This window comes from Oncorhynchus mykiss, chromosome 6, assembly GCF_057628025.1.
Source record: "Oncorhynchus mykiss isolate SJ-2025 chromosome 6, ASM5762802v1, whole genome shotgun sequence".
Taxonomy (NCBI): domain Eukaryota; kingdom Metazoa; phylum Chordata; class Actinopteri; order Salmoniformes; family Salmonidae; genus Oncorhynchus; species Oncorhynchus mykiss.
This window is the reverse complement of record NC_143027.1, coordinates 4533453-4547521: the sequence shown is the minus strand read 5'-3', so window position 1 is coordinate 4547521 and position 14069 is coordinate 4533453. Positions and strand designations below refer to the sequence as shown.

The 14069-nt window shown below is 40.1% G+C and overlaps 1 protein-coding gene across 2 annotated transcripts in view; it reads right to left on the bottom strand.

The window, feature by feature from the left end:
* Nucleotides 1-14069, bottom strand: part of LOC110525072 (sodium-dependent phosphate transporter 2) — a 144247-nt gene that overhangs the window by 29182 nt on the left and 100996 nt on the right. For both annotated transcript variants that reach the window (XM_036979238.2, XM_036979239.2), the window contains exon 7: nucleotides 10639-10881. In XM_036979238.2, coding sequence (XP_036835133.1) covers nucleotides 10639-10881 — 243 coding nt within the window. The remainder of the gene's footprint in view (nucleotides 1-10638; nucleotides 10882-14069) is intronic.

Here is a 14069-nt window from a genome sequence, read left to right as displayed (position 1 = left end):
CTCTTCAGACGAAGAGGAGGAAATCTGCTGTTACAATTGTATGTGGGGAGTTTCTCCCATTCTTCTCTGCAGATTCTCGAAAACTCTGTCAGGTTGGATGGGGAGCGTAGCAGCACAGCTATTTTCAGGTCTCTCCAGAAATGTTGGCTCGGGTTCAAGTCCGGGCCACTCAAGGACATTCAGAGATTTGTCCCGAAGCCACTATTGCGTTGTCTTGGCTGTGTGCTTTGGGTCGTTGTAGTGTTGGAAGGTGAACCTTCGCCCCAGTCTGAGGTCTTGAGCACTCTGGAGAATGTTTTCATCAAGGATCTCTCTGTACTTTGCTCCATTCATCTTTCCCTTGATCCTGACTAGTCTCCCAGTCCCTGCCGCTGAAAAACATTCCCGCAGCATGATGCTGCCACCACCATGGATCACCATAGGGATGGTGCCAGGTTAACTCCAGACATGACGCTTGGCATTCAGGCCAAAGAGTTTCATCTTTGTTTCATCAGACCAGAGAATCTTGTTTCTCATGGTCTGAAAGTCTTTAGGTGCCTTTTGGCAAACTCCAAGTGGGCTGTCATGTGCCGTTTCCTGAAAAGTGTCTTCCATCTGGCCACTCCACCATAAAGGCCTGATTGATGGAGTGCTGCAGAGATGGTTGTCCTTCTGGAAGGTTCTCCCATCTCCACAGAGGAACTCTGGAGCTCTGTCAGATTGTCCATCAGGTTCTTGATCACCTCCCTGACCAAGGACCTTCTCCTCCGATTGCTCAGTTTGGCCGGGCAGCCAGCTCTAGGAAGTCTTGATGGTTCCAAACGTCTTCCATTTAAGAATGATGGAGGCCAATGTGTGCTTGGCGACCTTCAATGCCGCAGGCATTTTTTGGTACCCTTCCTCAGGTCTGTGCCTCGACACAATCCTGTCTCGAAGCTCTACGGACAATATCTACGACCTCATGGCTTGGTTTTTGCTCTGACGTCCACTGTCAACTCTGGGACCTTATATAGACAGGTGTGTGCCTTTCCAAATCATATCCAATCAATAAAATGTATCACAGGTGTAGATGTAGAAACATCAAGATGTAGAAACATCTCAAGGATGATCAATGGAAACAGGATGCACCTGAGCTCAATTTCGAGTCTCATAGAAAAGGGTCTGAATACCTGTGTAAATAAGGTTTTCCTTTCTTTTTAATTCATTTGCAAAAATGTATAAAAACCTGTTTTAGCTTTGTCGTTATGGGGTATTGTGATGTCATTATGGGGTATTGTGATGTCGTTATGGGGTATTGTGATGTCATTATGGGGTATTGTGATGTCGTTATGGGGTATTGTGATGTCATTATGGGGTATTGTGATGTCGTTATGGGGTATTGTGTGTAGATTGATGAGAACATTTTTTTCCATTTAAGGCTGTAACGTAACAAAATGTGGGAAAAAGTCAAGGGGTCGGAATACTTTCTGAATGCACTTTAAATGCTCAACGGATTTATTAAAATAGACCAATGACATCTGCACACTACTACTACCACTCATTCCGGAATGCACACGGGAGCTATAAAAATGTGTACACAGGCAAGAGTGTGTTAAAAATGGGCCTGTTTGTAAGGGGGTCATATAAATATCGCCCAATTTGAAAGTATGAATTGTCCTAAAGGTTACAGTCATTCTTACCCTAAAAATTCTTACCCTAACATTCTTACCCATTCTTACCCAAACATTCTTACCCATTCTTACCCCAACATTCTTACCCATTCTTATCCAAACATTCTTACCCATTCTTACCCTAACATTCTTACCCATTCTTACCCTAACATTCTTACCCAAACATTCTTACCCTAACATTCTTTGCCAATCATTCTTACCATAACATTCTTACCCATTCTTACCCTAAAAATTCTTACCCATTCTTATCCTAACATTTTTACCCAAACATTCTTACCCATTCTTACCCTAACATTCTTACTCATTCTTACCCTAACATTCTTACCCAAACATTCTTACTCATTCTTACCCTAACATTCTTACCCATTCTTACCCAAACATTCTTACCCAAACATTCTTATCCAAACATTCTTATCCTAACATTCTTACCCTAACATTCTTACCCATTCTTACCCTAAAAATTCTTACCCATTCTTATCCTAACATTTTTACCCAAACATTCTTACCCATTCTTACCCTAACATTCTTACCCTAACATTCTTACCCAAACATTCTTACTCATTCTTACCCTAACATTCTTACCCATTCTTACCCTAACATTCTTACCCTAACATTCTTACCCTAACATTCTTACCCTAACATTCTTACCCTAACATTCATACCCTAACATTCTTACTCATTCTTACCCTAACATTCTTACCCTAACATTCTTACCCAAACATTCTTACCCATTCTTACCCTAACATTCTTACTCATTCTTACTCTAACATTCTTACTCATTCTTACCCTAACATTCTTACCCTAACATTCTTACTCATTCTTACGCTAGCATTCTTACCCTAACATTCTTATCCTAACATTCTTACCCAAACATTCTTAACCTAACATTCTTACCCTAACATTCTTACCCTAACATTCTTACCCAAACATTCTTACCCATTCTTACCCTAACATTCTTACCCTAACATTCTTACCCTAACATTCTTACCCTAACATTCTTACCCAAACATTCTTACCCAAACATTCTTATCCAAACATTCTTATCCTAACATTCTTACCCTAACATTCTTACCCATTCTTACCCTAAAAATTCTTACCCATTCTTATCCTAACATTTTTACCCAAACATTCTTACCCATTCTTACCCTAACATTCTTACTCATTCTTACCCTAACATTCTTACCCTAACATTCTTACCCAAACATTCTTACTCATTCTTACCCTAACATTCTTACCCATTCTTACCCTAACATTCTTACCCTAACATTCTTACCCTAACATTCTTACCCTAACATTCTTACCCTAACATTCTTACTCTAACATTCCTACCCTAATATTCTTACCCTAACATTCTTACCCTAACATTCTTACCCTAACATTCTTACTCATTCTTACCCTAACATTCTTACCCTAACATTCTTACCCAAACATTCTTACCCATTCTTACCCAAACATTCTTACCCATTCTTACCCTAACATTCTTACCCTAACATTCTTACCCTAACATTCTTACTCATTCTTACCCTAACATTCTTACCCTAACATTCTTACCCTAACATTCTTACCCTAACATTCTTACTTTAACATTCTTACCCTAACATTCTTACCCATTCTTACCCAAACATTCTTACCCATTCTTATCCTAACATTTTTACCCAAACATTCTTACCCATTCTTACCCTAACATTCTTACTCATTCTTACCCTAACATTCTTACCCTAACATTCTTACCCAAACATTCTTACTCATTCGTACCCTAACATTCTTACCCATTCTTACCCTAACATTCTTACCCTAACATTCTTACCCTAACATTCTTACTCTAACATTCCTACCCTAACATTCTTACCCTAACATTCTTACCCTAACATTCTTACCCTAACATTCTTACTCATTCTTACCCTAACATTCTTACCCTAACATTCTTACCCAAACATTCTTACCCATTCTTACCCAAACATTCTTACCCATTCTTACCCTAACATTCTTACTCATTCTTACCCTAACATTCTTACTCATTCTTACCCTAACATTCTTACCCTAAAATTCTTACCCTAACATTCTTACCCTAACATTCTTACTCATTCTTACCCTAACATTCTTACCCTAACATTCTTACCCTAACATTCTTAGCCTAACATTCTTACTTTAACATTCTTACCCATTCTTACCCAAACATTCTTACCCATTCTTACCCTAACATTCTTACCCTAACATTCTTACCCTAACATTCTTACCCAAACATTCTTACCCATTCTTACCCTAACATTCTTACCCTAACATTCTTACCCAAACATTCTTACCCTAACATTCTTACCCTAACATTCTTACCCTAACATTCTTACTCATTCTTACCCTAACATTCTTACCCTAACATTCTTACCCTAACATTCTTACTTTAACATTCTTACCCTAACATTCTTACCCATTCTTACCCAAACATTCTTACCCATTCTTACCCTAACATTCTTACCCAAACATTCTTACCCATTCTTACCCTAAAAATGCACTGGTGTTACAATTTAAGAAGTGTGCAACTAGGTTTTCATAAATATGGTATCCAACATAAGATTGACAGAACTTCAATGAAGAGCACGTTCATTTCTGCATTGTAATTACATTTACAGCATACATTATTGTCCATATGACTATGTAACACCTGCAGGCCTTATAGGGTTACCTATAATGGCAGTTCCTGTTTACTGAGGGGTGAACACTTCAACCATAGGAAGGCAGTTGGATCATGAGTTCTGAGCATTAAAATAGACCAGACAACACATTATCAAAAATATATATTTCATTTTATTACAAATTTTTCTTTTAAGTTACAAGATTAAAACCACAGGCACTTTTTCAGTTTGTTAGCCAGTACTAACAGTCATGAATTAATAATACCCGGATGGTAGTCGTCTCTAGACAGACGGGTTGCTTCCCATAACCTACCGGAGTTCCGGGTTACACGTAGGGAGGAGTTGGGACGTCCGCTTGTTGCCCTAGCAACAAACACAAATCAGTGAATTCTATTAACCTGAACCGCGGTGCACCAGGTCTATAGCCTGTGACGTGAACGGGCCAAATTGGTGAGGGAGGAACACCCTTCTCAAATAGAACAGTAATCTGCGCACGGTGTGTCATCCAGACATGAGATGTTGCATGTTAACATTTTCAAACTACTTTTCATTGAGGGAGGTAGAAAGCAATCACTTTTTTTTTGCATGTGAATCCTATTCATTACTACACGTGATTAGTCTAGTCTAGGCTACATCACTTTTTTTGTTTTGAGCTGACTTTACCGTGTGCTTTGAATTGGGCAGGAAGGCGGTTCCTTTTTCATCCGGTACCAACTCCAATAATCGATTTCCCCTTCAATTGCTGCCTGCATTTTAAGAACCACCCACCCAAACGTGTGATTGGTTGGGAGAGTTGTCAGTCTGAAGAGGAATATTCTTTCCTCCCTTTTTCAAAGTGTCCAATAGAGTCTTGTTATTCATCCCAGACCTAGTCACTGCTGTGACCTTGGTCTGTGTGTCTGACACTACCCGGATGGTGGCTTGTGCCCTACTCAATCAACACTTTAAATAGCTGGGAGTACAAAGCAATAAGTTATGTTACATCTCATATTCCTTACCGGGGGGGGGGGGGGGGGGGGGGGGTGGCGCAAGAACCACAAAAACAACGATAACAATGATAGCAACGATAGCAACGACAACAACGATAGCAACGATAACAATGATAGCAACGACAACAACGATAGCAACGATAACAATGATAGCAACGACGGCAACGATAACAATGATAGCAACGACAACAACGATAGCAACGATAACAATGATAGCAACGACAACAACGACAGCAACGATAGCAACGACAACAACGATAGCAACGACAACAACGACAACAACGATAGCAACGACAACAACGATAGCAACGATAGCAACGATAACAATGATAGCAACGACAACAACGATAGCAACGACAACAACGACAGCAACGATAGCAACGACAACAACGATAGCAACGACAACAACGACAACAACGACAGCAACGACAGCAACGATAGCAACGACAACAACGATAGCAACGATAGCAACGATAGCCGACAACCCTGAATGCAATGCAAACTTAGGATGGACGCGACTACGAGCTTTCTCCAACCAGAGCTCCACAGCTCTGACGTTTGCAGTTTGGAACCGACGCTCGTTTCTTGGAGCCAAGCGCCACGGACAGCCTCCTGTTCCCCGCACTGCCCTAACAAAGGTGCACGACCCCCCCAAAACCCAGGGTGGACTGCAGGTTATACAGAGGTAGAGGGAGTGAACTGAGAAAGAGAGAGAAACAGTAGTTTAAGTAAGATGCTCATATCATGGTAGGGCGGGCGGACGGTGGTTAACATGTTCAGACAACGAAAAAACTGTTGGTTGGAGTGGAATCTCAGTAACTGGGAGTCGAGTCCTGCTGGACAGTTATGGTAGGAAGGAAGGTTTGTGGTTTCTAGAAGGGACATAGAAGCACATCATTTAGGATATACATCGTCATGATAAAACAGTGGCATATGCTGTATGTTGGGGGCGTGTCAGAACTGAGCTAAACTGTATAATAGCCCCCCCCCAAGGTGAGGATGAAGATCCTAACTTAGACTGTATATAATAGCCCCCCCCCAGACTGTATTACAGATTCTGGATGGACAGGGAAACATGGCTTGCCTTAAAAAGTCTTGTCCATAGCTGCCATTTTAATATTATATATATAATAATATAATATATAATATTCATATTTTCACCTTAAAATTTCAAATATGTTGGACAGCCTTTCCTGTCCATGGGAGATTTTTTATTTCATTTAGGCAAGTCAGTCAAAAACAGATTATTATTTTACAATGAAGGCCTACCCCCCCCCCCCAGGCCAAACTCTCTCTCCCGGACGACGCTGGGCCAATTGTGCGCCGCCCTATTGGACTCCGGATCACAGCCGGTTGTCATACAGCCCGGTAATTGAACCAGGGCCTGTAGTGACACCTCTAGCACTGAGATGCAGTGTCTTAAGACAGCTGAACCTCTCTGGACTTCGTCACCTGGCTGACAGTGGACCGTTTCAGATCTAAAAGACAGGTCACCTGGAGCACCTAAAAGGATCTGCTGGAGGTGAACCAATCACAGCAGTGGTGTTGGTCAGGTGGCCCACTCCCTTCTCATAGTCTCCTGAGGGTCGGGAAAACTAAATAGATTAATTGAAAAGGCACACTGTTAGGATGGGATTAGATGAACCCTAAACTAATAAACTATTTAAAAAAAAAAATATATATATATATATATATATATATATATATATATAAAAAAAAAATAACTGGTTTAAACTTCTAACCAGGCAACATCCCCCTTACAGTCTCTGGTACTGTTCCCTGTGGGATTGGAATCATTCACTGTTTTAAGTCATCTGACCATGACGAACATTTAATTTAGAATGTAATATCAGCTCCTTCAGAAGAATGTGAAGCCCGTAGTAGATATGAGGTGGATGGAAGCAAGAGGAGATTGTAAACTGTAACCCACCTGGAAGCCAAAGCCGGGCCCGGGCTGAAGCTCTTGATTCGTCTGGCTCAACCAAGAGGTGATGCGGTGCGGTCCAGCCGAGGCCACTATGAAGGAGATAGGAGACCACGTGACACCTAGGGTGTAGACAGGGGGAGATGAATGGGAAGGAAAGGGAGCGTATCTGTATGTCGTGTGATGTCAATATAAGGTCAAGTCAAATGTGTGTGTGTCTCTGACTACTTGTCAGTCAGTTGCTACTCAAAGCATTGTCTACCTCGGTCAGTAGAGCGTTGCATGGCGATGAACTTGGCTCTGAATTCTGCTGGCGGACTTCTTCCTGGGACTCAGGGGGGTGGGGGGGGGGGGGGGGGTCAGCAGACCCAGGGGTGAAGGACAGCAGGAGGATCTGATAGGTGCTCACCTCTCCTGCAATAGAAGTGTTGAATGTAGAATAAAGCATCGCTCATGGTGATTGGATGTCAAATAAATAAACAAATAAATCCTGGCCAATAGTTGAGAAGAGATGCTGTTGCTAGGCTAAGCCCAGATCTGTATGTCCACTCAACCACATTTATTAATCATGGACCAGAGGGTCAATCTGAAGGTATAGACAGGATGAGGGAGAGAGACAATTCACCATCAGAGTAGGAATGCTGATCTAGGATCAGGTCCACATAATGTCCATATAATCCTAGTATTCATTATGATCTTACCTTTTGCGAATTCTTAGTCTGGATTGTTCCCTTGGGTCAAAGTGGACTCTGTATATTAATGAAATATGATTAGCATTGTAAATCCATATGTACATGTACTAGCTAGCTAGCTAGCACTGTAGTAGTACCTAATATAGGATAGTTGTTATTAGCTATTATAGATTAACGTCATGATGATAAGCTCCTTCTACATGTGATCCAGTATTAAAGTTGACCTCCAGTGGCCACCACAACTCCTCCAGCCACATCTGGAAGGCCAAGACAGACAAACAGGGAGACAGGCAGACAGACAGGGGCAGGCAGACAGACAGGGGCAGGCAGACAGACAGGGGCAGGCAGACAGGGGCAGGCAGGCAGAGCTGGCAGACAAACAGACATACAGATGCAAACAAACAGGGAGACAGGCAGGCAGACAAGCTGGCAGACAGACAAACAGGGCAGACAGACAGACAGACAGGGCAGACAGACAGACAGACAGACAGAGCTGGGCAAAATAGACAAAATGCGAAACAAATGTTGCTATTTATAAGTTGCACCTCCGTCACTGGGTCGCGTCATGCTATCATTAGGAACGTTCTCAAGCCACCCTCTGCCAGCGGCGACACAGTAGCGCCCAAAAGATGTGATAGATGGAGGCTATGACTGTTTTTTGTCTAAACAACACTATAGTGGAATTAAAATATATAATGACATTGCTAAAATAGGCAAACTTTGCCGCCATCAGGTCGTCAAATGGATTGCAACGCTGTCATTAGCTAGCAAAGTTAATCAAAAATATATAGCAATGCTAATGTTGACGTTACCTAGCTAAACATTTGTGTGGTCTACCCTCAATCTTAGCTAGCTAGCTAACGTGGTACTGCATCTAATGTCAAGCTGGCTACATCAAAATGATGACAAAAGGTTTTCTTTCTACTCCTTTTGCAATACTATTGTATTTCCAAGCCACTTGAATGCACTTTTGAGTTCTTGAGAATAGCCATAGCTAGCTACCATAGCCATCCCCTCAAGAGCAGATCATTTCAGTTCATCATTTATATAGCTTGCTAGCTAGCTAGATGGCTGTGCTATAAATTATAGAATCATGCTAGGGCAATTGTTTCAATGCACCTTCTAAATGTGAAATTACAAGACAAAAAGGACACTTACCTAAACTGTTCCTCTTTGTATCCTCTTGGTTGTGAAGGTAGAGTAGCTAGCTAATCTCCTTTCCCAGAGGGGGGGACACTACACGACTTTCATAATCCTTCACATTAAACGACAACCACTACGAGATTCTTCACTTGGTGATGAGGATTCTCGATACCATACCGTCTCGCCAACGCAATAATGTGATTAGACTGTTAACATAGCTAGAACGAGCTGTGTCTCAAAGCAGCCTTAAACATCTTCAATGAGAAATTAATGTTTGCCATATACAGAGTTGAAATATCTAGCCACCATTTTGAATTGAATAACATTGCTTGCGAACTTCAGAGCTGTAAAGATTTGACAGGCAAGTACAAACGCATACTGGCCTGCACAGCCATGCACAAGAGCCCTGACCTCAACCCCATTGAACACCTTTCGGAAGAATTGGAACACCGACTGCGAGCCAGGCCTAATCGCCCAACATCAGTGCCCGACCTCACTAATGCTCTTGTGCCTGAGTGGAAGCAAGTCCCCGCAGCAATGTTCCAACATCTAGTGGAAAGCCTTCCCAGAAGAGTGGAAGCTGTTATAGCAGCAATGTTCCAACATCTAGTGGAAAGCCTTCCCAGAAGAGTGGAAGCTGTTATAGCAGCAATGTTCCAACATCTAGTGGAAAGCCTTCCCAGAAGAGTGGAAGCTGTTATAGCAGCAATGTTCCAACATCTAGTGGAAAGCCTTCCCAGAAGAGTGGAGGCTGTTATAGCAGCAATGTTCCAACATCTAGTGGAAAGCCTTCCCAGAAGAGTGGAGGCTGTTATAGCAGCAAAGGGGGGGGGGGGACCAACTCCATATTAATACCCATTATTTTGGAACGAGATGTTCGAAGAGCAGGTGTCCACATACACTACCTTACCAAAAGCATGTCAATATTTGAATTATTTATTTTATATAGTCAATTTTTACTCGTCTTTATCAAGGGTGTCAATCATTTCAAACCCCACTGTATGTACTTGTATGAATATTACAGTGTGTGTTGATACATATATAACCGTATATGGGCATATAACACATAGAAGTAACATATGTACAGGTAACTGCCAGAATAAAGGAAACACTTCAGTAAATGAGGGATGAAAAGTATTTTGAAAGCAGGTGCTTCCACACAGGTGTGGTTTCGGAGTTAATTAACCAATTAAAACATCCCATCATGCTTAGGGTCATGTATAAAAATGCCCAGTTGCCGATTATTTTGGCTATCATGGCTAGAAGAAGAGATCTCAGTGACTTTGAAAAGAGGGGTCTCAAATGAGCATAGGGGGTTTAAAGGGTGTGTGTGTCTGTCAGTCACCTGATCTCAACCCAACTGAACACTTATGGGAGATTCTGGAGCTGCGCCTGAGACAGTGTTTTCCACCACTATCAACAAAACACCAAATTACGGAATGGCTCATGGAAGAATGGTGTCACATCCCTCCAATAGACACTTGTAGAAGCTATTCCTAAGCACATTAAAGCTGTTCTGGCAGCTCGTGGTGGCCCTATTAAGAACCTTTATGTTGGTGTTTCCTTTATTCTGGCAGTTACCTGTAGATTACCATTTATCATGGGACTGACCATAGACACGTCCTTTGGGCAGGGCAGTGCCTCCGTTGGCCAGGCTGTTGAGCTCTCCGGTGGACTCTCCTCTCCGTGACTCTCCTCCGGTACCACCCGTTAACGGCAGCACAGCGTCGTCTGTCCCCTTGGCGCCCGGTAGCTCCTTGAACACGGGAAGCTCCTCCTCTTCCTCCTCAGGGATCTGTTCTAAGGACTCGTCTGAGATCCTGGACAGGGCAGCTCGCTCCTTCTTTATTCGACCTGACCGAGGGGGGGACGGTGACAACACATTTACACACTGTACACACATACTGTCGCAACTCATTAAAGAACTACGACAAGGCTCCTTTCTTCTGCCTGACCAGTGAGGAGACTGTCAGGATGATACGTACACAATAGCAATAATAATAATAATACAACAAATAATACTATTAACAATAATAATAAATACTATTAATAGTAATAAATAATACTATTTACAATAATAATACTATTTACAATAATACTCCTATTAATATGAATACATAATACTGTTATTATAATACATAATACTATAAATAATAATACTAATAATAAAATGAATAAATAATACTATTAGCAATAATAATCTAATTAATGATAATATTACATAATACTATCAATAATAATAAATAATAAATATTAACAATAATATTAATAATAATAATACATAATAATAACTGTTAATAATAATACTGTTAATAATTATAAATAATACTATCAATAATAGCAATAATAAAATAAATAATACTAATATTATTAATACTAATAATGATATTAATAATACCACCAATAATAATAATAATATTAATAAAACTAGTAATAATACTAATAATACTATTAATAATAATATTAATAATACTACTAATACATACTGCCACTATTATTAATAATACTAATAATATTAATAATAATAGTAATAATAATAATATTAATAATAATATTAATAATATTAATAATACTACTAATACATACTGCCACTACTACTAATAATAATACTAATAATATTAATACTACCACCAATAATACTACTAATAATATTAATAATACGAGTAATAATACTACTGATAATATTAATAATACTATTGATAATGCTACTAATACATACTAACACTACTACTACTAATAATACTAATATTAATAATAATATTAATAATACTACTAATACATACTGCCACTACTACTACTAATAATACTAATAATATTAATAATACTAGTAATAATAATACTAATCATATTAATAATAATATTAATAATACTACTAAAACATACTGCCACTGCTAATAATACTACTACTAAAAATATTAACAATACTAATAGTAATAATGCTATTAATAATACTATGGATAATGCTATTAATAATACTACTATTAATAATAATATATTCAACTCTCAAAGTGCTCTAAAGCAACAACATAAAACAGTCAATTAAAAAACAACTGTAATCATCAAGAGTAGATGGGACGGTCAAGAGTAGATGGGACGGTCAAGAGTAGATGGGACGGTCAAGAGTAGATGGGACGGTCAAGAGTAGATGGGACGGTCAAGAGTAGATGGGACGGTCAAGAGTAGATGGGACGGTCAAGAGTAGATGGGACGGTCAAGAGTAGATGGGACGGTCAAGAGTAGATGGGACGGTCAAGAGTAGATGGGACGGTCAAGAGTAGATGGGACGGTCAAGAGTAGATGGGACGATCAAGAGTAGATGGGACGGTCAAGAGTAGATGGGACGGTCAAGAGTAGATGGGACGGTCAAGAGTAGATGGGATGGTCAAGAGTAGATGGGACGGTCAAGAGTAGATGGGACGGTCAAGAGTAGATGGGACGGTCAAGAGTAGATGGGACGGTCAAGAGTAGATGGGACGGTCAAGAGACTAAATGTTGAGAAAGTTCATGGCTTGATTGACATATACACACTGGTATGATGATATGCACACACACACAGAAATATAGGTCTAGAAAAGCATTGGACATTTGGGTCATTTAGCAGACACTCTTATCCAGAGCCACTCACAGCTAGTTAGCTAACTTAAGATACTGTAGCTAGGTGGGACAACTACATCTCAGTTAGTTAGCTACTTTAAGATACTGTAGCTAGGTGGGACAACCACATCTCAGTTAGTTAGCTACCATAAGATACTGTAGCTAGGTGGGACAACCACATCTCAGTTAGTGCATTCATCTTAAGATATCTAGGTGAGACAACTACATATCACAGTTAGTTAGCTACCTGAAGATACTGTAGCTAGATGGGACAACCACATCTCAGTTACTGCATTCATCTTAAGATATCTAGGTGAGACAACTACATATCACAGTTGGTTGCATTCATCTTAAGATAGCTAGATGGGACAAACACATATTAGTTAGTGCATTCATCTTAAGATAGTTAGATGGGACAAACACATATTAGTTAGTGCATTCATCTTAAGATAGCTAGATGGGACAAACACATATTAGTTAGTGCATTCATCTTAAGATAGTTAGATGGGACAAACACATATTAGTTAGTGCATTCATCTTAAGATAGCTAGATGGGACAAACACATATGCGACTTGTTTCAGGAAGTTAGGCGTACAGTATGTCACAAGTCACAACTTCACAGGCTATTTGAACGTGTATTACATTTTTTTATATCAAAATGCGTTTTTTGGGGCAGAAATGCCTTCTGGAACATTTTAACTTTCATGTGCATTAATAACACACTTGTATAAATGAATAAAGTAGTTAATATTACAATCCTAGATGCCACAGAACAAGTCAGAAACCTTCCCGCTACCCATGATTGGCTGAGATAATGAATGGGCTGGACATGCAGAGAGATGAGTTTCGGATTGGTCTGCCGTGTAGCGTCTTCTGTCTATAAAATGACCTGCTCATAATGCATAATCCTTTCTACTGCATTTTTCCCCCCCGAAACGTATAACGTTAGCCATGGAGAACTACAAATGTGTTGCTATTGCTCTCAATAACATTGCTGCCCTGAAATTATCAGGCGCTATCGACAAAACGTCCGTGGGAAAAAGTTGTGATGGACTACTTCCACGAGGACGATTCTTATGGCATTGCAAAGGTCAGTGTGAACCAGAGTGACTTGACACAACGGGCCAAGTAAGCTGTACAAACAAAATGGAAACGATACAGAACGTTTTATTTAATAAAAAGGGGTTGCAGTAAGGGTCAAGCTTCAGTTTCAGATAGTATACGTTTCTGATTTTGTCAGAAAGCTGTTTTCATTGCAAGTTAAAGCTTAATTGTTAGCTAGCTAGCTAATGTTAGGTGGCTGGCTCTCTAGCTAACAGTACGTGTATGATCTGTGGAGTAATATCTCAGAAAGCCATTTGCATTGCTAGTTATAGCCTAATGGTAGCTAGTTAACATTGAACCTAATTGGTGACAATCTGTTCGTATTGCTAGTACTCTCAAATAA